The 22,765-nt window shown below is 42.5% G+C and overlaps 1 protein-coding gene across 2 annotated transcripts in view; it reads left to right on the top strand.

Moving 5' to 3' along the window:
* GRK5 (G protein-coupled receptor kinase 5) overlaps positions 1-22,765 on the top strand; it is a 148,362-nt gene that overhangs the window by 107,685 nt on the left and 17,912 nt on the right. Inside the window, exons 5-9 of one of the 2 annotated variants that reach the window (XM_053949551.1) lie at positions 13,699-13,799; positions 16,658-16,750; positions 18,920-18,983; positions 19,504-19,644; positions 20,735-20,925. In XM_053949551.1, the coding sequence (XP_053805526.1) occupies positions 13,699-13,799; positions 16,658-16,750; positions 18,920-18,983; positions 19,504-19,644; positions 20,735-20,925 (590 nt within the window). Of the gene's footprint in view, positions 1-13,698; positions 13,800-16,653; positions 16,751-18,919; positions 18,984-19,503; positions 19,645-20,734; positions 20,926-22,765 lie in introns of both variants that reach the window. The other variant, XM_053949552.1, reaches the window with a different exon arrangement.

The raw sequence follows: 22,765 nt of genomic DNA, 5'->3' as shown, positions 1-22,765 counted from the left end.
TCATTACCTGACTGCTTCTTGTACTGGAAGAGCAAAGAGATATATTTACCTTTGTGCTGCTTTTAAATTAGAGTTTTATGTCTCCATGCAGCATTTTTGCCTTCCTGCCTGACAGCTGCCATGCCTTACTCTACTAAATCACTATCCCACTATTTGCTTTTTCACTGTAAATCACCTTGAGAGACTTGAAGAGACGCTATATAAAACTAAATTGATTTGAAATGGCTCTTAAGACAGTCTCCATATGCCATTATAGTTTATATTTGGACTCAGCTGGGTACTAAAAATGTTACTGAACAGGATGTCTAATATGTATTGTTACCCCCTTTAAAATACTTCACAGAGTATGAAGAACAGCAACAACATGAATTTTCTTATCTGAATTCCTGTCCAGTACCCTTTCCTCCAGGAAATGCACAGAATAAAGGCTATGTTTGCACTTTCTTTGCTGCAAGAGGTTAGCTGGGCACAGCAATAACCTCCTTACACCAGTCTAAGGCTGTCAGTGGGGATTTTGGTAAACAAAACAATGTCTTTGTTTTTATGAACAATTATAGGATAAGGAAGGGAGGGAAAAGTCCCTTGAAAGGGACTCTGGCTGATCAGCAGTACCTGGCCTTCTACTTGTCTACTGGCTAAAATGTGCCCTTCTCTCAAATCAGTTGTTTATGGAGAAGAAAACATGTCCATAAGATGGGTGAGATGAAATTAAAATTACACATGAGGCTTTCTGCTGGGCCAGGCCACGTGGCTGAGCCAGGCTCCTGCTCGCAGACACCTCTCCCATCTCTGTGCACCACCAGAATAATTTCCTTTTGGCCATTGCTTTGATCTTGACAACAAGGACCTTTCCCTCTGTCCTTGAGATTTCTTCCCCTCCTTTCTATTTCCACTCCCAAAATAAATGCAAACTTCAGCACTTGTGCTTCTGGGTGAGTCATCTTTGCTGATCAGTGAAGTTTCATCTATCACTTCTTAATGATTCTGGCTGCATCCTGCAGGTCACACCATACCAAGAATTGGATTCAGGTCCTGAGACCTTTTCCTCTACCTGTTTAGTTTTACTAAATGCCTCCTAGAGAACATGTTATAATTAGTTTTTGGGATGGCCAGAACAAAAGCTGAATTCCACTCTAAGGGAAGCAGTGGAAGATAGAAACATTAAGCTTCTGTAAAGCAATCTGGAGAGCTTAACACAAGACAGAGGCTCTGTGTTTTGAAAGGTGAGCCTTCAGGGGCTGTTTTCTACATTGTTATCTTTCTCCAACAAATTCAGCTTATATCACTTATATCCAGCAAGTCACCTCTGTCCCCTTGTAAGCTTATTATCTTGCTGATAAAAGGCCAGCACAGTATCTCTTTTCACTGACTGCAGTGGATGGCCCCTTCAGGCTTGATCCAAGAGTTATCTCCACAGCTAGTTTTCAAATTTTTCTAAACCCTATGTATTTCATTAATGACCCAATTGAAGTAAGCAATGAATGAAGTGCCTGTCTGTCCACAGTGTGCTACACGGACTCGGGATGGGCTAGAATTATTTACTTGCTCAAAGCGTTATTCACTGCATCCTTTGGGCTCCTATTAGGGGACTTTTCAGGATGCAAAATGCTTAAGTAGAAATCCTGGCGTCGCTTGAGCCAGGAGAATTTTGCCATTTAATTAATTACCCTGGGACTTTGCCCTTTGCCTCAATGGATTTCTCATCTCCCCTTTCTATTGACTTCACTACTCTACGAGCACCATTTTAGCCAGACATGATAGCATTACTTAGACCTCTGCTTTGCAGCTTGCATAATCAATACATAATCCAGTCTCCAGAGAAATCAATGTATAATTCCTGTTGTTGTTGCAGAGACAGCACGATCAATACCTCTGCTGATCACTGTGTCTGAGTCCAGGAAAGTACCTTCTCAGTGGGCTCTCTGAAAAAGCTCATCTTTCCAAAGTTCAGTTCTGGGAAAATATCTGGGTGGCAGAACGGCAACCATGTTACTCAAATTAGTTACTCAAATTAATGCTTTCTAGTCAGAATTTATTTTAATAAACATTTGTCTGTCACTGAGGCTGGGCTGTAATGTAGTGTGGTAGGGAATCTGAGAAATCACAGTGTTGCCTTGATTAGGAGTCCCTTTGCTGTGGTCTCAGGCAAAAAGGCTTTTTTCTCACGGTTTGCTGGAGTCCTATTTCCTCATCCTTAACCCACTGTTTATAATACAAATGTTAGTTAACTAAACACTTACTGAGAGCTTCTGTCTCCTGCAGTGGTGCCAAATTTGCAGGAGAGCCTGTGGAAACAACTTGGAGCCTGCCCTGTCCTGATGATGCTGCCCCAGAATAGGTCCTTGGGTGGTCCTGTGTCCTGTCCTTTAGACTCAGGAAGGGCTGCATTTGCAATGCCTTTGCTCAGACTGGTGGAAGGTCTGGGCTGGGGTCATTAACTCCTCCAGTTTTGTGCTCATCAGAGCTATTGAAGCTCTGCTTCTCTTTCCCTGTTCTTCTGGAGAGGTTACACTCTCCAGTGCACATGCCTCCTGTTTGTCATTTTTGGTCAGGAAAAGCATTGGCATGCCTTGGTCATTGAGAAGAAGCTTTCTGGCTTCCCTGTGTTTGCTGGAATTACTCTGACTTGACCCTTTGGAAAATGGAAACTCGATTCCACTAATGGATGTCAACCACACATGTAAACCTGGCTTACATCTGCCTGTGAGGCAGGGCAGGCCCCCAGCCTGCTCCAGCTCCTCTCAGAGAGCAGCCAGGCCATCCAAAAGGACTCTGCAAACAAAGAGCAGATCTGCTCAGGATTTTCTGGCAATAGGAAGGCTCTATTTGCCTGCTCTTGGCTAATGAATATGCTAATTATAGTTTCCTCCTCCCTGTTTCTGGGGTCATCTTTCCTCTATCCCCTCTGCATGCCCCCATGACTTATATTTAGTTTGTATGGATTATCCAGTGGCCAGGGAAGTTAATTCTGAAAGACTTTCAGGTGCATTCAGCTTTCCCAGAAACAGCCTCTTCTTCCTGAAAATTTTGCTCACATGGGAAAAAAGGAATCAGCTGTCTGGAACACTGACTTGCAAAACATCCAGGAATCTGCAGGAGATGGCTTTTGTGTGTTTGCACAGAATGACATTAAAATAGACCTCTGATGAGTCCAGCCTCTTGCATTCCCAGCACTCAGCCTTGGAGGCATCTGGATTGGAGAGATGAGATGACTCTTTCTGCCCACTGGCTACGGGGAGCCTGGGCAGACTCTGAGTGTCTCATCTTTAGATGATTAAAGTGTGATGAGGTGAATTCCATAGTAGGTGTCATGCAGAATACATTAAATCACCTTGCACGGCATACCCACACAGGTTTCTGTGCACAGTTTCTCAATAGTTCAGGAGTCATTTGAAGACCTGACCTCCACAGCCCTTCCATTCCCCCACTTGCTGCAACTTTTCTGGTTGGTTCAGTTTCAGATTTCTGAAACTAAAAGTATAATAGATCAACTGATGTCTCCCTGAGCTCAGGATTCCTTGTGCTAAACTCAGAAGCAGTAACAGGCAACCCCAACAAAGAAGAGAATGGAAATTGATCATACCTTATTTCTCAACTGATTCCATTGTAATAGGAAATTAGGATTCTGCAAAAACATCTGGAGACTTCAGCATCTGAGCAGCCTCATAAGGAGAGGTCAGGCAGATTCCAGTGAGGTGCCTGAGGCTGACACCTTTGGCTGGGATGATGCAACGTAGAAGAATCAGTAAGCTGGTAAACTGTGCTATTTTAACTTGGAACCAGGAATCACAGGGTTTTAAATTTCACAGAAAAAAATATATATTTCATTTCCTTAAAATATTGCTTGATAAGTGTAAAAAGTGAGATTTTTCAAAACGGCTTTTTTTACAAATTGATTTAGAAATAGCCAGCATATTTAAGTTGTGGATATGTGACTCTTCAAGCTATTAATGTTTAATTTTTTTTCCCAGTAATCCAACAACACTGAAAAAAGTCATTTAACCTGCTTGCCAAGCTTTAGCTTGTATGCTACTTTTTTTTAACCAAGTCAGACTCTGACCTGAGTCAAAAATCACGCATATAGCAAGTTTATTATCCTTGCACTGATGTTGTTTGTCCAACAAGCAAAAGTGAGGAAGAGTGGAATATGCCACTGCAAACAGTGTGTCATTCCCTACAATAAATGTCTTCCCTCCCAGTTCCTTGCAGATGGCTGTTGCCATATGATTGCTAATGGATTGTGTGATCCAGGTGATGTGGGAATGCCCCATTTCCAGCAGTGATTTTGTTTGCCTTCCTGGGTGTTTCCAGTCTTTCTGTGAGTAGGTCACTGGTTCCTGCCTGATGTTTGTTTAATTAATTTCCTAATTCTTTTCAAGACCTTCTCGGACTCTCTTTTGGATTTTCATTTTTTCATTCAAATGTTTCCTCAGGATTTTGACCTGGAAAAAAGATGAAAAAAGATGAAGGCAAATTTGATAGAGTCCCCCCTGCAAGTGATGGCAAAACAGCCCTTGAGTGGAGCTCAGTGTGGATCAGGCTTCAGCCTGCAAGGGAAGGGTTACTCCTGTTTACAGCCTTGTGTCTCAGGAGTGAATTCAAGCAGGGATCTGTTTGTTTTCCTGCAAGAAAGCCATTCAGTAACGTTGAGGTTGTGAGTGAGTGTTTATCTGTTTAGGGGTTGTTGTTTTTTGGTTTTTTTTTTAATGGAACAAATGACATTTGGCTTACCAGAGGAAGCCAAGCTATGACTATTGCAACATAAGGTTGCTTGCTAATGTTTAGGCCATCCATCAGTGCAGGAGGATGTTAAAAGGTAGGAAGGTCCTGATAAGAGGCTGGACAATGGATATTATCCAAACCTATTAAGCACATGTGACAAGAGAAAAAAACTTCCTGAGAAGAGAAGCTCTCAGAATTGTCCTGTCATGTTTGCTGCTAGTAATAGTGGGAATACATTGTTCTCCCAAAAAGCTTTATCAAATATCTGGCTGCTTGTAGCATGGCTCTGTTGAGTTGATAACAAAAGTGGTTCTGTGACACTCCAAAGGATTGTGAGCAGCCTCACTGTGGAGTGGACAGAAAATCCTGCTTCTCTTCTCTGTTCCTTAAGCTGCCCTCCTCATCCTGCTGACAGGTCACTTCATCTATTTCCATCCTTTAATCTGGGGGCAAAATGCTTTTAAGGCAGAAAAAGGGCAACAACAAGCAAAACAAAACTTTCCCTTCCCCCGCTTTAAAAGCAAATTTATTTAAAAGTATTTCAGCTGGCTGGTTTATGAGCACCCCTCCACCAATAAACCTATTGTCTACAGAAAGGAGGAAAAATGTGTTTCTTTGGTGAAGAAATCTCTATGAGCATGTTTCTAAAGAATAATTTTAAAAGTATGGGTAGGGAAGGACTAAGGTTTGAAGATCCAGAAAAATATCCTGCCAAGCACTTCTTGTGAGGCCATATTTCTCACTAATTGAAGTCAAAAGCATATCTTCTGTGCTGACCAGTTTAGATTCTTAAAATAAGCTGTACCAAAAACCCTGTAGCTGGTTGGGATTGTGGTGAGTGTTTCTGTTTAATTGAAGAGTATAAAGTCTGAAGCTGATTCACTGGACTTGCAAAAGGAGATGATGAAGCAACTAAATTTTGTCTCATGGGACAATTTGTTATTTCAAAATTACTTTCTATGGGGCTTTGGGTGTTTAAGCTCTGGTCACCAATAGGAGCCAGGAAGAATTTTCTCCTTCTTGAGCCTAGGCAGTCTTTTCCTTTGTTGCTCTGAAACTCCTGTTGTGGTTATGCCCCCAGATTTCTCTGAATCAAATAAGTCAACATTCCAAGGAAACCACACTTTGGACAGAAAAGCTGTATGTAGGAAACATGTTGACTCACACCAGTTGCATGGCAGTTGCTTGTTTGCTATATCGGTTTCTAGAAAGGAGCAGCTACAAAAATGTCTGCTGAGAAGAGGAAAAACAAGGTATAGCCAGATAGCAGGCCCTGTTGCTGACTAACAGGAGAGCCAAAAAATAATTCATATACTTCCTATGCACTTGTCAGAAGGGAAACCTCAGGGGCTGCTGTTTTCCCAAGGAAGGGCATGGTTCTAGACTACAGCTTGTATCCCTGCTCCAAAGAGGAAGGATGCTGGGAACTCAGGGAGGAAACATCTCCTTTTTCTGCTGCTGAGGCACAAGAGGTAACCTGAGGAGTCCAGGGCAAGCAAGGGAGCCTGAAGCTACTCCAGATCTACCACGAGAACTGAGGTGGAAGCGTGGCCCTTCGTGCAGCACGAGTACAACCCCTCCAGGCTAGAACATGCTCAGCTGCTTGCTGAGGGCTCTGCTCTCTCCAGTCATTGTATTTTTCTGTGTGTCAACATGTGTTTTGATAGTTTAGTAGCATATGAGGGAAAACAGATTTGTCATGACTCCAGATCAGCTTGCAGCTACAAAATAAACCCCACAGCTGACAGACACTGATGATTTGCTTCACTCAGATAGCAAGTGATCCTGCCCTGGGTATTGGGATTGGGCTCAATATTTTCTCTGCCACTGACCCTCTCTGAAATCCTGGATATTTCATATCTTTGGCCCCTGCTCCCACTCCCAGGGCTGGTGAGATTGGTTTGCTTTGGAAGCTCTGGCTCCCATGACGTGTCTGTAGTGCCTGGCACTATGGACCCCCATTCTTAGGTGTCATGTCTACACACTGTTGTAATAGATGAATTGCTACTAATAACACAGCTGCCTTCCATGCTCCCCATCCACCTCACTGCCAATTCCTACATCTATCATCTCAAAGCAAATATCCTGGAATTATGAAGCCTTTTGCTTTACTGGTTCGCCTCATACCAACCCAAATGACTGTGGCAGGGAAAAAAAAAGTAAAAAGAAAATGCAGAAGTTGATTAGTTAAAGTGTTGCAGCTGCTCCTCATGTAGAATTGGCTGTTTACTACACATACAGCTCAGACTGAATAGATAAGATCAGACAGGGAAAGGCAAAAGAATGTTCCAAGATTTCTTTGTGTAACACCAAAAGGCATCAGGAGACTGCGTGTGCTGTGACAGTGCTGGGATCCTTTCCCTCACCAGGAATGCCCAACCTTGATTTCCCAAAATCGAAATACAACATTCCATCTCCTCATCTGCTGCTCTCCTCTGAATTTCTTGATGGGACTCAGTGATCTTAAAGGTCTTTCCCAGCCTAAAGAACTTTGGATTCCCCCTGTCAGCCTCTTCACACTTTCCCTCAGTCAGTCCCTGGCTGCATGGTTGGAACTTCCCTGGCTGGAGCTTAGACTGCTGGATAAAGCCAGAATTTCCAGGTTTTCGTGTATGAACTCTTCTTGTCTGATCATGCATCATCTCACACAAAAAGTTCATTTTAGCCTGTTTCTGTCATAGTTTTGAGGTCTCTACTGGTAGCAAGAGTGTGTGGAGATTTTCAAACAGATTATATGTGGAACATTGCTGTCAACATCTGAAAATACACATATCATGAAGACAAATGCTTGGAAAGCAGTTTGAGAGGCAGCTCAAGAAAAGTTACAGCTTGAACTTTTGTCCATTGACTGAAACGTTTTTAATTGTTTTAAGCCAGTTTGTTGTGGAATGTTTTCATAACCTGAAACATAACATATGCTGCACGTTATTTATTTTACACAAGTGACTTTTAAAATAACTCACCATGTTTCAGTATCAGCTGCATGCCTGAAACTTGCCAGGAAAGCAGTTGTGTTTGTGACAGAAGTTTGCATGAGGTCTATTCAATCTAAAGAGTGTGGAATCTTTCTGGTTCATATAGCTTCTGTAGTGATGAACAGTTATGCTTTAAGGCACCCTGATGACTCACATCCACTGGCAGGAGCTGGTATGAAATGAAAGCCTGTACTTCTAGGTTTCTATTCTTTATTCACTAATTGCAAGGGACAATTGGACTGATTTGAGGAATCTCAGCATCTCTAGCTTTCATTTATCTCAGTGTGACTTCTTTGATTTCAGTCACAGGTGATGATCAAATCTTCTGCAAAACACATCTCTCAACCTCCTGTGCGCTGTTCTGTAAAATATTGTGAGATTGCCACCTAGCTCACGGAGACTTAATCCTGCAATGAAGATTTAATACTTTGAGGTTCTTAGATGAAAGTCATTGTGTAAGGATGAAGAATTACCTTCAAACTATGGACCTGCTCTGTTTCTTACATAATCTGTCTCGCCAAACTCAATGCTTTCCCTTTTTCTGGTCTGAACTTCAGGGATCTGAAGCCATGTCATTTATTTTTTTAGGAGACAGTGATGATTGAGACAAGTCTTTGAAACAGGATTGTTAATTTGCAGAGAAGATTCTTATTCCTTTACTCAGAGCTACAGGTTTTCTTTGGTGAGCACTCAGCAAACAAACTCCCTTCCTCATCTGTTCTCATGGCCATGCCATGTGCCTGTGCTATATGAAGCCCAGTGTTTTGCAAAATCATTGGCACAAAGGGCTGGGAAAGGGCTCAAGAGCCTCTTGCATTGAACAGAGATCAAATACACTTAGATGATCAACAGATGTCTGAGTGCCCTTGGAGGTCTTTCAGACCTCTGAGAACAAATTCCACAATATTCACAGGCCTGTTCTTCTGCTTCTCTGTGTGTGAAAAATTAGAATAAAAAGCCTTCATATCCAATTAAGTGGATTTCTTCACATCATTCCCCCAGAGCAGAGCAGAATATGCAGAATAATTGATCCCTGCCCTTTTTATTAAAAACATTTCTATATTAAAAGACCTTTATCAAGTTTCACCCTTGCTTTTCCAGACTAAACAGATCTAGTTCCTCAATGCTTTGGGCTCTGGGAATAACTGGGGACACCTGCTTCCCACCTCACCCCACCTCATCCACAAGTGTGAACCCCAGCTGCTGGGCTGCCAGAAAAATGCTTCTGTTCCTTGAAAGTGCCAATCTCTGCTTGCTGGCTGCCTGCTTTCACTCCCACAGGCGTGGAGGCGTCGCCTGTAGCGCATCACGTCTTGACCGAGGTCATGCACAGCAAATGTTTGGAAATGTTTTTTATCTCATAAGAAAAGGTAGAACAAATAACACATCTGTTGAAAAAGTAAAAGAGAAGGTCTTCTGAATGCTTCCCTTGGTACTGCCAGCACTTCAGCTTGTTTGATGAAGAATTTGATTTGCTGATAGATCAACAAAAGGTCGGATGTCCCCCACACAGTCGCGGGGGGAGCACTGAGAGATGTCGTGAGTCGCACAGCAAACAAATAGAAATTACTTCAGGAGAAGGTTTTTTTGATGGCTGTCCTGTTCAGTGAACTCAGCAAAGACTGGGTCTTGGAGGTCTGAGTGAAATAGCCTGTAGCAAAACTTACAGAGCTGTCAGAAAAGGAGAGGCCATATTTTAAAGGGTAGTGATGCAACATGACATTCAAAGTAACAGATGATGGGGAGTCACAGAGCCTGGATGCTTTCATCTGATCTGAACCAGACTCTGCTACTCTTCAGTACTTCAGTACTTCAGTGGGGTGCCAGGCCATGGGCAGCACCAGACATTGCTGCTGGACAGGGCTCTGCTGGCATCCAGACTTTTTGTGGACATGAACACAACTAACCCTGAGCAAGTGTGAGACATATCAGCTGTTCTCATGCCATTTATGGAAAGGGAAAAGCATCTGAGAGGAACTCTTCTATAAAGACAGAAAAAAATAAAATTTAAAAGTGGAGACTTTTCTCAGGGTGGGCTAATGGCACTCAGAAGTAACTGAATATCCATTTCTTGTTTCTCAAATAACCACTAACACAATTCCTAGTCACATTCTTTTCTTAAAAATTAAATGGGAGAGTATCATAAAACTGAGTTATTGCTATGCCAGCAAAATATTTGTAGAGAGGTTTTCAGTTTCTGGCCATAAAAGAGAAGGTACGGGAGGTAGGAGATTGTGGTTAAAACCTGGTAAAAGTATTGGGGACTTTTGGACTATTATTAAAATGTCTGATCAATAAGGATAGTGTGATGAGAGAAATTTTTGTTGTAGGATCAAATTCAGCACGTCTTGATTCACTGCCATGAATCTGGTTTCAGTTCCATCAGCTTTACCCTAGTGTTAATCAGTTGGTTTGACTGGCATAATTTCTGATTACATTATTGCATCTCTTCCTTTGCTTTCAGGAAGCAGAATAGCCATTAGGGGAAATATGGAACTATGCTTGTAACTCCCCAGTGTTTTGTTTTGAATGCAAGAAAGTGTAACTGGTTTCTGCAGGTGCTTCTGAAGAGTTAGCAGAATATTCTTTGTCACAACCTCAGATGTAATGGTCTTAATCACGGTGTATGGCTCTCCTAGCTGCCACAGGACATTTAATATGTTGGAAAAGGTGTCTCTGTTCCCTTGTAAAAGCCAAATTTGCTTTTACAGTGATTGCCCATAATGCAGCAGGAGAATGGTGCTAATAACCATTTCATTGTGGCTGCAGAAATCTTCTGCACCTCTCCAGGGAAGAAGCAACTTTTTCATCTGTAAATGGCCAAAGTGTTACCTTTGGAAGCTTTCACTCTTGGGATCCAAAGGCTTCCTTGCATGCACAACCTGTGCTACCTAATGGTTCTCCAGGGGAGCAAAAGTAGGTTGGTGGGTTGGGTTTTGGGTTGAAATTGTTTCTGGCTTTGTTTGAACTTCTGAAGGCTGTGGGCCTGCACAGTATTCACACAGGGAAAGTGGCAGCCATGGCTGTTTAATGGGAGCAGTGGGAGCTGGGAAGTCTCAAGGAGATTCTCAGGAAGGATCATACAAAGGCTCCCTGGAGCCTTTGGAAAGAGTTGGGTATGTTCTTCCCAGGCATGTGGTGCCCTGAACTCTGTGAAGGGCTGTAGAACAGCACAAAATGTTTTGCTGGGTCTACAGAAACTTTAGAAATGATCAGCCTTGGGAAAAAAAAAAAAAAAAAAAAAAAAAAAAAAAAAAAAAAAAAAAAAAACCACACCTCTATTCCTTGTTATAGAAAATGGAGTGGTCAAGGGAAGTGTTTGCACTGCACTCTAAGGCTTTAGTCCATGCACAGGATTTCAGTGAGTTCATGTCTTTGCCTACCTTGATATTGTTACCATGCTCAAGTTTGTGTAGAGGAAGTAAAGACTCAGAGGTCAGCGATGAGTGGTTTTGAAAAACCAACTGGTGACTGCATCTCCCACAAACTTGGAGAGAGGAATCAGTTTGTGTCATTTTTAAATACTTCCCACATTGTCTTACTTACCATTTCTTTTGTTCATTCTCTCCCCCTTTCACTACAAGAATTTAGTTTCCTCTCTATGAATAAGAGTTAGCTGATGCTTATAATTTATTTTTTAAAATGTACTTTGATCTCAGACAAAGTTTGATGGAATTAGTACTCTCATAATGTGTCATGGGCATGATCTTCAACGCTAACCTCAAGGCAGTTTACCTTCCACTGGGAAATGAATTCCCAATGGGAGATGAAGTTGCCTGGCATGAGTAAGAAGCGGGTCACTTGGTCTAAATGACTAATTATGCAGTTTAGTACTTAGCTTTTGGATTCCAGTTTTGACCTCTAAGTGCAGAACAAGTTCCAGATGTAGTCAGCAGTAAACTTCAGTTTGAGGCCCCAGTATGGTTTTTACTGAAGTGCTGCTCCATTCACATCAAAAGACACTCCTGGTCCACAGCAGCCCCAAAACTGTGGAGTTCAGGGGTGTTTCTGTTCCCTGTAAATCAGAGAGATGGTCATCTTGACCCGGGGCTTGGACCACTGGATTCACACAGCCACCTACCAACTTTGGGCTACCAGCGAGCATGTGTGTGCAAATGTGTATCCACTGAGTGCATGAACTGTAAATTAAAAGTATTCATTCATCTGCTTTCTAGCCAAAATTAACTGAAATACTGTTAATCATTAGGCTTTTGTTCATGTCTGAATATTGCTTTAAAAGCCTTTGGTTTAATCTGCTTTCCTGTCTTTTCCCCCAGTAGTTTCAGTGCTGTAGGGCTGGAAAACAGGAGGTTTTATTTGTAGTTCTTCCGTTGCTTCCCTCTTGCCTCTACTTACTCTCTTGAACCAAAACTGGGACTTAGATTTCGTTGTGGGCATGTATAGTTACATCAGTGGTCAATCAAGCTGAGAAAAATCTGGCTTTGTCTCAGTCTCTGCCTTTTAGATGTTAACGTGAGGGACTGATCTACCTCTCAAGAAACTGTGAGACTTCTTAATTATTAGTAATCTACTCTGTCTGTGATTAAAAGTGGGTGTTCCCTAGATATCTTTGGCTGAGGAGATGGAGGACTATATTGAGGAAATGAGGAAACATTTCAGGAAGGTCAGAGGTGTCCCCAGCACGTTCTGCAGATTGTCTGTCAAGGCTGAGCAGTGAGAGTGCATTGCACAGCATGCACAGACAGTTCTGTAAACCATGTTCCTATTTAAAAACATTCAAGTGGAACAAACTTACTTTTTCATGTCACAAACCAGGATCATATTCACATTACAGCAGTGGGAAGGAAAAGATAAAAGACTTAATTCAGCTTTCAACATGCTGGAGATTTTCTGTGGCTCCACCTCTGCCCCTTCCTCTGTCCTCATTCCCAGTGTTTTTGAACTCTGCCTGCAATGCATTTCAGTGCTTGCCAAGATATCTCTGACTAGGGGTGAGTTAATGAGAACATCTGGCCAGGAATGAGGGATGATGCTCTGTGCCCCACCCACTCAGCACATCTGCTGGCTGTGGGCATGGATAGGGGCATTAAGGCTTCTGCAAGGAAAGAGGATTCTATCTTCTATGGATGAGTTTATTGAAAATACCCAAATCCAACTGGTTATATAATGGGACTGTCATGTACATGGGAGAAATGCCTATAAATAGGTGCACACACACACACAAATATACACTTTGTAATATAATTACAGTATACAGTCAATGTGTAAGGATGTGAACTGCCTAAAAAACTGTCTTTTTAGATAATTAGTCCCAAAAGTCCTAAACTGCTTAACCATCAAGGCATATTGCAAGACACCTCTCTTTGGTAAGGTTTTGCAGAGTTAAATATACATTCTCTCCAAAGGGAGGAGAGGATGAAAAGAGTTTATGTGGTTGGTTGGCAAAGTTCCTTTTTGAAATTATTATTTTAAAGCTGCTGAATTTTTTTTTTTTCTAAGGATGGACTAAGGTGTCCAGATGCTTTTGTGAACATCTTTTTTGTATATAGATAGATGTAGATCTGTATCAATATGTACCAATGCTCTGCTTTTGTTTTGCTTTGCTGGTTAAAATAAAAAAGATGGATTTTTCAGACAGCACAATGAATCACCCATGAAGTGAAAACACTGGGCAAATTCTCTTTTGTTTAATAGAATGGGCTGTACACAGTTAAAGCCAGCACATTTTTCATGGGATGCAAGGGAGCAGTTCAAAGAATTGGCAAGGAGTGGGTCCTGCATATTCATGAGGCTGGGCAAGGAGGTGAAAGTACAGGAGAAGGCAGAAAAGCAATGTGAGGATAGAGTGGAATGTGGAGCGAGTTGCCACGGTATCCTATTTTACTGCTCTTTGACGTAAAGCTCCTTTGCTTTTACACAACCGCTGGAATTGAATGGAAGCAGCTCAGGGGCATAAATAATGAATGTGCCTCTCACACGTTAAGAGAGCAGAATCTGCACCTCGTCGGAGAGTTAATGTGCCCCTCTCTTCTCTCCCCAGTCTCCAGCCTATGTTCCCGAAGTCAGTCAAGAACTTATCCAGCAGACAGAGGAGAAACTCGAGAACAGCCCCTGCAAAGAGCTGTTCTCTCCCTGCACAAAGTAAGTATAACACGACACCCAAAGGGCTGCAGCCAGCAGCTTGTGAGGAATGTGGCAGGAAGAGACATTTCAGCCTGAGCCTGAGGCAGGTATCTTTGCTCACAATCCTAGAGGCAGAGCTGACGAGCGGTGAAGTCATTTCATCTGAACAAAATATAATAAATATTTCCATGCCATTATATGCGCTACACACAGGCACTTACTGTTTCAGGTATTTGACAGAGTGTTCCAGCCAAGTAAACCAGCCGTGGATTTCATGCTGTGTGAAAAGAGCTACAATGATAATGTATCCAAAGAAAACATCTCTGTTTCAAAGTGAATAAAAATTAAGTGTCTATACAGTCCATTTAGACAGAGGAATGTGCAAACTTGCTCCGCATGACTTTTCCAGAAAATCTTCACCAGGAGAACGGGGCTTTTTTAATGCTTTCTGTCTGTCTGTGGCGTTCAAACGAACGTGCATTATTTCCCCCTTTGTCTGGGAAAAGGCTTATCAGTTTCTGCAGCGATTTGTGCCATTATGTGCTAAAGCTCCAGGTATGCAATCTGCATTTGCAAACCCTGCCCCGAGCGCGTGCACGCCAGTAGATCATAAACCAATAAAAATATGAAAAGGAGGGATCATGGCACGCGGGCCCATGTGGTTTCTGGCTGAGCGCGGTTTGTTTTCCCTGGGTGATGTAATGGGGATTTGTAAAATTTGCTCCGCTGTCATTCATTGTTTTGACTCATTTCATTGACCTTTTCTGGTTCCAGTTATTCTTTGCATTGGTAGGAGCTGTGGGTTATTTCTGGCCTTCTCTTATAGCACAGGCAGTTTCCTTGCATTGGCCTGGCGTCCTGTAGAGATGCTCTGTAACTCACACCAGTTGTGGGTGCCAGTCCCAGCAACAGAGGCAGAGCTGTGCTCCACACAAACCCCCCGGTGCCTGTTTCCAGTTCTCAAATCGGTTTGAAAGCTGACAGCTCCCTCTAAAATGCGCTTTGTTGTTGCCAAAGAGGGGAACTAAAAAGCAAACAACTGCTGAAAGGCATCTATTGTTCTTTTAAAATACGTGCAGCTTTTAATTAACTGAATGGAAAGGCCGAGCATTGGACACCACTTAATGCAGGCTCCTTCCATCATCCCAGCTGAAACTCAGGAATGAGCCAGGTTTGGGACCTTGTTAATAAATATGCTGATCATTTCACACGGACTGAAATGAGGTCAAAAGGAAGTTTTAAAAAATTGCTGTTGGTGTTTACTGTTGCTGAATGATATTCATTTTGGAAGGGCTCACAGTCAGACCAGAAAAGGGAGGCATACATACAAATATGAAGCCTGCTGTCCTGGAGGAGCAGGGATGGGATGAGTTCCATTCACATCTTCATAGATAAAAATCAGTATGCAAGAAAAGTGCATGTATGTAACTTCTGCTATTACCTTTAATATTTTGACTGTCTGCTCCTGCCCTTCTCCAACATCACCTAGAAATCTGATGTTGAATTTGGACATTTATTAAAGCAAATTAAGACTTACATTTCAGTTCATTTTGTAATCTTTAATCCATTAAGGGAAACTGTTACGATCTGTGTCCAGTCAAAGCTAATGAAGACAGCAACAATTTGACTTGTGCACACTGAACGTGTGCAATTACCTGCCTTCTCCAAATTGATGGTGCAAGCATTAAAAAAATAATAATATTGTAACAGCTGAGAAATTCCAAAAATACTAGCTCATGAATGGGGAGGAACTGAGCTGAGGAGACACATTACTCATGGTGACTTGTTTGCTCAGAGAACTGCCCCGGGGTAAGACATAGACTATCATCCCCTGAGTAGAGCAGTCATTCAGAGATGATTTCCTCCTTCCAGCAAGATCTAGAAATGTGTCTGTATGCCCTTAGACACAGACATAAGTGTGTCTGTATACATCCAGACAGAAATGCTCATTTCTTGGGGCACTTTTCACCCTAACCCAACTTCTGTCCTGCCAATGCTGCCAGCAGAGGTGGATGCAGGAGCCCCAGTAAGCAAAGCAAGAACCAACACCAGCAGTTGTTAAACATGACCACCTTCATTTTAGACAACTCCCAGCTCATGTTTTCTTAGTTCCAGCCTTTGACCTTTCTGATGGGATGCCTGATGCTCTCTGACTCTTTGCTGCCTGTCACAAGCAACAGACCTTTCTTCTCACATTTGCAGACTGATCTTTTTATTCCTTCATTCCTTCCATTATGCAAAAGGCTCCATGCACTGCGTGAGCCCCAAAATTCTTTTCTTGATCCAGAAGCAAATCCACATCCCTGTTCAGACTTTTCTTTCCTCTGTTTTACTCTACAAAGCACATAGCTGTTAGGAAATCCCCTTTGACTTTAGTCACATGTACTAATTCTTCTATATAGCAGGAATTGAAACTGAACTTTTTGCTCAAAATGATGCCTCAGTTGGTCTCTCTTTGATAGAAATGGGCTTCAGCCAGAAATTTTCTGTCCAGATGTAAACATGCCTCAAAGTTTAGGAGCTCAGTTCCTGAGGATGTTGTTTCAGTTTACCAACAGAAGCAAAGACATTCACTGTGTTGTGGCTAACAACCTCTGTAAGAGTTCATTAAAGCCAGTGGGAGTTGCCCTGATAATTTTCAGCAAGCATCACCAGTATTCGGCGTGTATGAGGCCTCCTGTTATGAAATACATCAAGTACATCACTTTGTACTGAAACAGTGAGCAAAATAAAGTACAAATTAGAGTGCAAAATAAAGTAGATATAACATAATCCTACCATAAAAGAAGTCTGGACTTTTCTCCTCTTGTTTTATTTCTCTTTTGCTCAAAGTTCAGGATTATAAAATGCTTATATATCCTTTTCATCTGAGATAGATCTGTCCTTGACCACCTCAGTGGGGAACCATTCCAAGAGTACCTAAACAGCATGTACTTCGACAGGTTTCTCCAGTGGAAGTGGTTGGAAAGGTAAGTGTCACAAGATGGTTTTTTTAAGTAGAAATAAATAAAAAGGTTTATTTTTACTTTCCATGCAAAGTCTGTCAAATATGCTCAAAATCTGACAGTTGAGATAATGTTTGCTTCTACAGCTCAAGTGTTCGACCATTTAATGGACTTAGGTACATTAAACATATTAGGTATGATTAATGTACATTCAGCAACTTCAGCTGTCTTTCTGTTTAGCTACCCTCTGAATGTGGTGACTTTTTGTCTGGACCAGTTGTCACTGCTATTAAATCACTCTAAAGAGAGGAAAAATGTGGCATATAGGTCCTCTCACTGTATTTATTGGCTGGACATTTCTGAGCACATTTTAATAACCAGGCAGCCTTAGTGGGTATTAATTTGCAAGGAAAGGGCTTGTGCCTTTCCCTTGTCAGGGAGTGCTGCAGCAGACGGTCACTGCTGGGTGACAGTGACCTTGAGCTGAGAGAAGCCCCATTTTCCACAAATGGCATTAATTACGGCGGATGAGCCAGGGCCGGATCCATGAGCAGTGTGTGTCAGCAGGACGCCTCCAGATCAAAGGAGCTGTGCCAGTTCCTCTCCCTGGAAAGCTACAAAGCTGCTGCTCAGGAGGGGTGGGCAGAGGGAAGAGCCATTTCATGCCAAGACATGCTCCACATGCCATCTTTCTGAGCCCAGCATTTACTCTTCCATTTCAATTAAAAAAACATTGGGTGATTCATCTCTAGCCAGGCTATTTCCTATCTGTTTTCACATTAGGGATAAGGAATTTTCTGCAATGCTTTGAGGATTTTTTTCTTTTTCCATTCCCCCAACAAGTGTGACAAGTTATTGGATATGCCTGGCTTAAGAAGCTGGGAGAATTGTTTTTAGGATTAGCAAAGAGATGTTAGTAGCATGGAGTGATCAGCAGCTCCTTCTGACAGCCTGCTGGCTCCAAAGGAGCAGTCACAGAGTCCATTTATTCCAGGGACATTGCTGAACATGTAGTTATCACTACTAATTGTTGCTTTTAACCCCAAAAGCATTTGCAGCAGCCTCACAGAATACTGAAAATAACATCTTTTCCTCTTCTAGTTTTTTACTGTCTGCGTACTATTCTTCCCCTACTTTGGAAAACAATACTGGGCGTTAATGAAAGGATTCGCTTCAGCATTTATTCTTCATTGTCATCAACCTCATCATCCCTGTGGTGGGAACAGCCACGTTACTGTGCTCCCTCTGCCGGCTGGCTGCCTGCCAGAGGGGAGCAAGGAGAGCAGGAATGTTCATATCCACTGCTGGGATCCTTGTAAAACCTTCCCTGTGGATACAAAATGGGATCTCGCTGAACCTGGAATCCTTCTTCTGTCATGTTATAAAACTTCTACAGTAGCAAAGTAAAAGTTGGATGTAGAGTTGGAGCCATTCTGGTTCCATTCAGATTTTGTGGGAAGTCTGGGAGGTTGTGTAGGGATCGTGTCAAGTGATAGGGAGCACTCTGCCCTTGGGGACAGACTTGTTTAACCTTAATTTAGCTCTTGCCCACTTCTTGCCTGTGATGCTCCCCCAGGAAGCAGGTAGCCCAGAGGGAATGGACTGGCTTGGACCTTGTCCTCCTGCTCTCCCAGCCTGCAAATGTCACATAAATCCACCTCTCCTACTCCCAGGATTGTTTCTGCCTTTGATTCATACAACTTTCATGTTTTGTTTAACACAACAGAATATGTTTTGGTGGTTTGAATTTTGGATCTCTTTTTCTCATCTTGCTGGCCAAGCAAAGCAATATGTTAGCCCACCCTATATGTCATGGGAATTAATGGGAATCTTACTGGAAGATCTCAGGCTTCCTCTTTGCTTAACAAAGGCCAAAGCTCTACAATGCAGAGTCAGAACCCACCTTGGTCCTAAGATGCTAGCAGAAATTATACTGATGACTCACTAATGTGTTGTATTTTATTACAGCTTAATATGTTGGAATTGAAAAGTTCAAGCCATACATAGTATTGAAGTAATGTAATTACATAATTATATATTATACTATATAATACGATTACCTTGAAATAATAGGATTATATAATATTTATCTATTTTGCTTTTCAAAAGTATGCTCTGAAATAAATAAATCACAGAGAGTGCATTAAACATAGTGTGGTGGGGGATTTATTTATTTATTTCCTTTTCTTCCAGGCAACCAGTAACAAAAAACACGTTTAGGCAGTACAGGGTACTGGGGAAAGGCGGCTTTGGGGAGGTGAGTAATTCCGAAATTTTCTGTTAAGTGTGTTTCTTACTTTTTAGACACTGCAGGTACAGGAGCCTGATGTGACAGAGGCTGCATTTCATTAATTGTTGACAGTTCTACTCAACCCCTCATGACGCTGTAATCTCAAAAGGACACTTTCGAGAGTTATTTTGTGTTCAGCTGTTGCATTCACAGTGGAATTGGGGTCACACCCTTTATTTGTATTTTCCTGGTGTCTGGAGGCGGCAGCAGAGGCAGGGGAGGCGCAGACTGAGAGATTAAAATCTGCACAGACAAAAGGAGGTGGGAGAGGAAGCAGGCGGAGACAGTGAAATAATTAAACCAATGTTCCACAGCAGGTTTGGAAACAGTAGTCAGTCCCCCAGCTGCCCCCGCCTAGGCCTGGCTCACTAAGCCGCCGTCTCTCGCCTTAAAAGGACTAAAGCAGAGGAGCTGGTGAGGAGCAAAGCGCAGCCCAGACACAGCGTTTGCTTCGAATTACGCGGCAATTGTTCTGCTCCATTCGCAGGTCTGCGCCTGCCAAGTGCGAGCCACGGGGAAGATGTACGCCTGCAAGAGATTAGAGAAGAAGAGGATCAAGAAGAGGAAAGGCGAATCCATGGCGCTCAATGAGAAGCAGATTTTAGAAAAAGTCAATAGTCAGTTTGTAGTGAGTATTGTTTGAGCTCCGTGGTTCCCTGCTCACCTGCTGAGCACTGTTCTGGTTGAATCCAGTGCCTCCTCCATCTCCTGCTCCTGGAAAGGTGCCAGAAGCTGAATCCCTTTGCTTGGCACCTTAGTCCTGCTCCCTGTACCTTTGCCGAGTCTCATTTTAGTCTCTGGTCCATGGGAACATGATGTGTTTGACAGCCTTGGCTTGCATCACAGCTGCATCAGGACGAGCTATTCTTATCCAGCGTGATTACCTGAATTCCCAGGGTCTGGGAGAGAGGTGCTTGGAGGAGACTGAAGGAGATTCAACCCAAACAGATCAGATGAGACTGGCCTGCAGAAGCACCTAAGCAGTGATGTGGAGCTGGTTGGCCTGATGCAAGGCTCTCCTGAGTCACACCAGCTCTTGTGCCTCCTTTAAAACTTGCCTTAGATTTAAAAAGAAAAAAAAAAAAGAAAAAAAAAAAAAAAAGAGGTGCTATCTCAGCATCTGTCATGTTCTTTATACTTATTTCAGGAAACACTGTGTGTACAACAAATGCAAGGTGTTTGCTTACATGTTTGCTTGCCTCTGCCAGAGGATGGCACATATTTAAAAGTGATGGGTAGATTTTGGCTGGTCTGATTTTTCCTTGGGCACCCACCAGAGCCTCCAGGGATGATGCTGACCTTCACATCTCTGTTATGGTTCATTTGATCACCTCAGGACTGGGATATCTGGGCCTTCCAGGGAACTCACTGAGATGCAAAATGGTGCAGCAGGTGTAAATTCCCTTGATTACTAAGATTTCTCATACATTGGAAAAGCATGCCTGGAATTCGTTATGTTTGTCCAGCCTCTGAAGCCATCTGAGCCTTGAGGGTTTCTGGTGATAAATAGGCTGGATTGCACAAATTAATCTGTAGAATCCTAACATCTGATTTTTCTGTACTTTTAAAATATATGTTTGCCATTGTAAGAGAGCCCATGCCAAATCCAGTCAATGTATTTTTTTTCATTTTCTGGAGAAAATTTGTAATGAAAAGCTAGCACTTCCTTCTTAGCAGCCATCTGAACTGTCACAACTGTGCTGCAAATGTTTTTCTAGGTCAATTTAGCCTATGCCTATGAAACAAAGGACGCACTGTGTTTAGTTCTGACCATAATGAATGGAGGTGACCTGAAGTTTCATATCTACAACATGGGAAACCCAGGCTTCGAGGAGGAAAGAGCTTTGTTTTATGCAGCAGAGATTCTTTGTGGCTTGGAAGACCTTCACAGAGAAAATACTGTGTACAGGTAAGCACTCTCTAGAGTCTTAGGATGTCTTTTCTGGGTAGGAAAGAATTGTCTGCTTCCTCCCTTCTTATTGTGGTGCTGCACAGCTGAGATACCTGAGTGCTTTGGCTGAAATTTTGCAGAGCCCTGTATAAATACAGCATGATACAGTAATCATGGAAGGGAGCAGTTGCTTCCCTAAATACATCCTGTGTAAATTATCCAGAGCTAGCATAAAGCTCCCCAAACCCTACCTCAATGTGCACTGGGCAACATAAAAAAAATTTATGGAAGTCCCTTCAAAGGGATTTCCTTAAGGAATTGAGTTCCTAGTTGGGATGAAATGGAGATCATTCCATCCAAGCCTCTATTTTAATTAGTTAGATTATTTTGCACGAGGGGCTGCAGCATGTGAAAATACTTCTATTGCAGAGGGCATGCAATCCCAAGAGGGTGTCTGAGACAGAGGGCATGGATTTCCACTGGTGAGTGTGATTAGCTGGATGGGATCATGATGATCCTGGTGTGCCAGCCATGGAAGGGGGCCCATTCCCAGCCACACAACAGAGGCATCCTGCTGGCAGCATCCCACCATCCATGGGTGCAGCCAGCGGGCACAGCGCTGCCCGGCGCCGCCGCTGCCGCTTCCAGGAGGGCAGATCCCAAGTACTCAGCTTCCAGTTTGGCTTGCAGCTCCACAGAAGCACTTTTCCAGGGCAGGCTGGATAAGCAAGCAGATTGCAGACAGAGTTCTTGTGACTCCACGAGAATTTATTTTTTTTAATCAACAGCCGCTGTAGTTGTAAACAACGGTTCTTGTTTGTCTTCATCATCCCTGCTTGTGAAATCATCATTGCTGGCATTCACAGCAGAAGAGGGCATGTAAATTGATGAAAGGACTTCCAAGGACAATGATTAATAGACAATAAGATGCTATTTTTAAAAGCTAAGCCACACTTTAAATAATTTTATATGCCTGGGTGTAATACATATGATGCACGTGCTTGTATGCATAGAAATTGCAATATTGTTGTTCCTTGGAGATCTCTAACAAACTGACACTTGGTTGCCTTGCATCTTGCTAGCTGGCACACAGAGGGCAGACAGATAACATGCTGATTTTGTTGATGCTCACCCAAGAAGGAAATTTTTTCTTTCCCCAAGGAACAAAATGGTACTAAGTGTCTTATGTCAATTGAAAAATCAAATCATAAGTGAAGTGTCTGGCTTCCTTTTCCCTTAAAAAACCTCCTACCACATTTTCAAACATTTTATAAGGATAGTGTAGTGTTTCACAATCATATTTTATTGGAAAAAAAAATGACTGCTACATTCATAACATGGCTGGTAAAATGCCATACTAATGCCATTTTCTAATAGAACAAATCAGATCTGGCCACCTAAAACAGTGCGTGGCTCTGAGAGAAATGGCACCTCCTTCCTTAAGCAGGAGTTTTCATGCTACTCTTAAAAGAGCGGCTGCTTTACACCTCAGATGGCACATTCATTTTGGTGATGAATGATACTACATCCTTATAGGTGACATTTTCTAGCAGTCTGTCAGGAGCATCTGCAGAGACCCCTCATTTGTAATAGCGCAGCGTGTTGTGGGACCTGTGAGAAGTGCTATATAGGTCAATAAAATATAGCAGCTAAATGCTACTGCCTTCTCAAGGCGAATAATTCATCACAAAACACTTATTCTTCAGACTTAATTTCATTTTCTCTAAACAAAATGCTCCTGAGTAAATCACAGCGTTGGAAAATGCATCCCGATCTCCTGGGCCGCTGCTGACGCACACTGCAGACGTGACCTGGGAGAGCAACCAGGCTCAGAGTCAGATTTATCTCATTCAGAATT

The sequence above is a fragment of the Vidua chalybeata genome, chromosome 8 (genome assembly GCF_026979565.1).
Source record: "Vidua chalybeata isolate OUT-0048 chromosome 8, bVidCha1 merged haplotype, whole genome shotgun sequence".
Lineage (NCBI taxonomy): Eukaryota > Metazoa > Chordata > Aves > Passeriformes > Viduidae > Vidua > Vidua chalybeata.
This window is presented reverse-complemented; position numbering and strand designations above follow the sequence as displayed.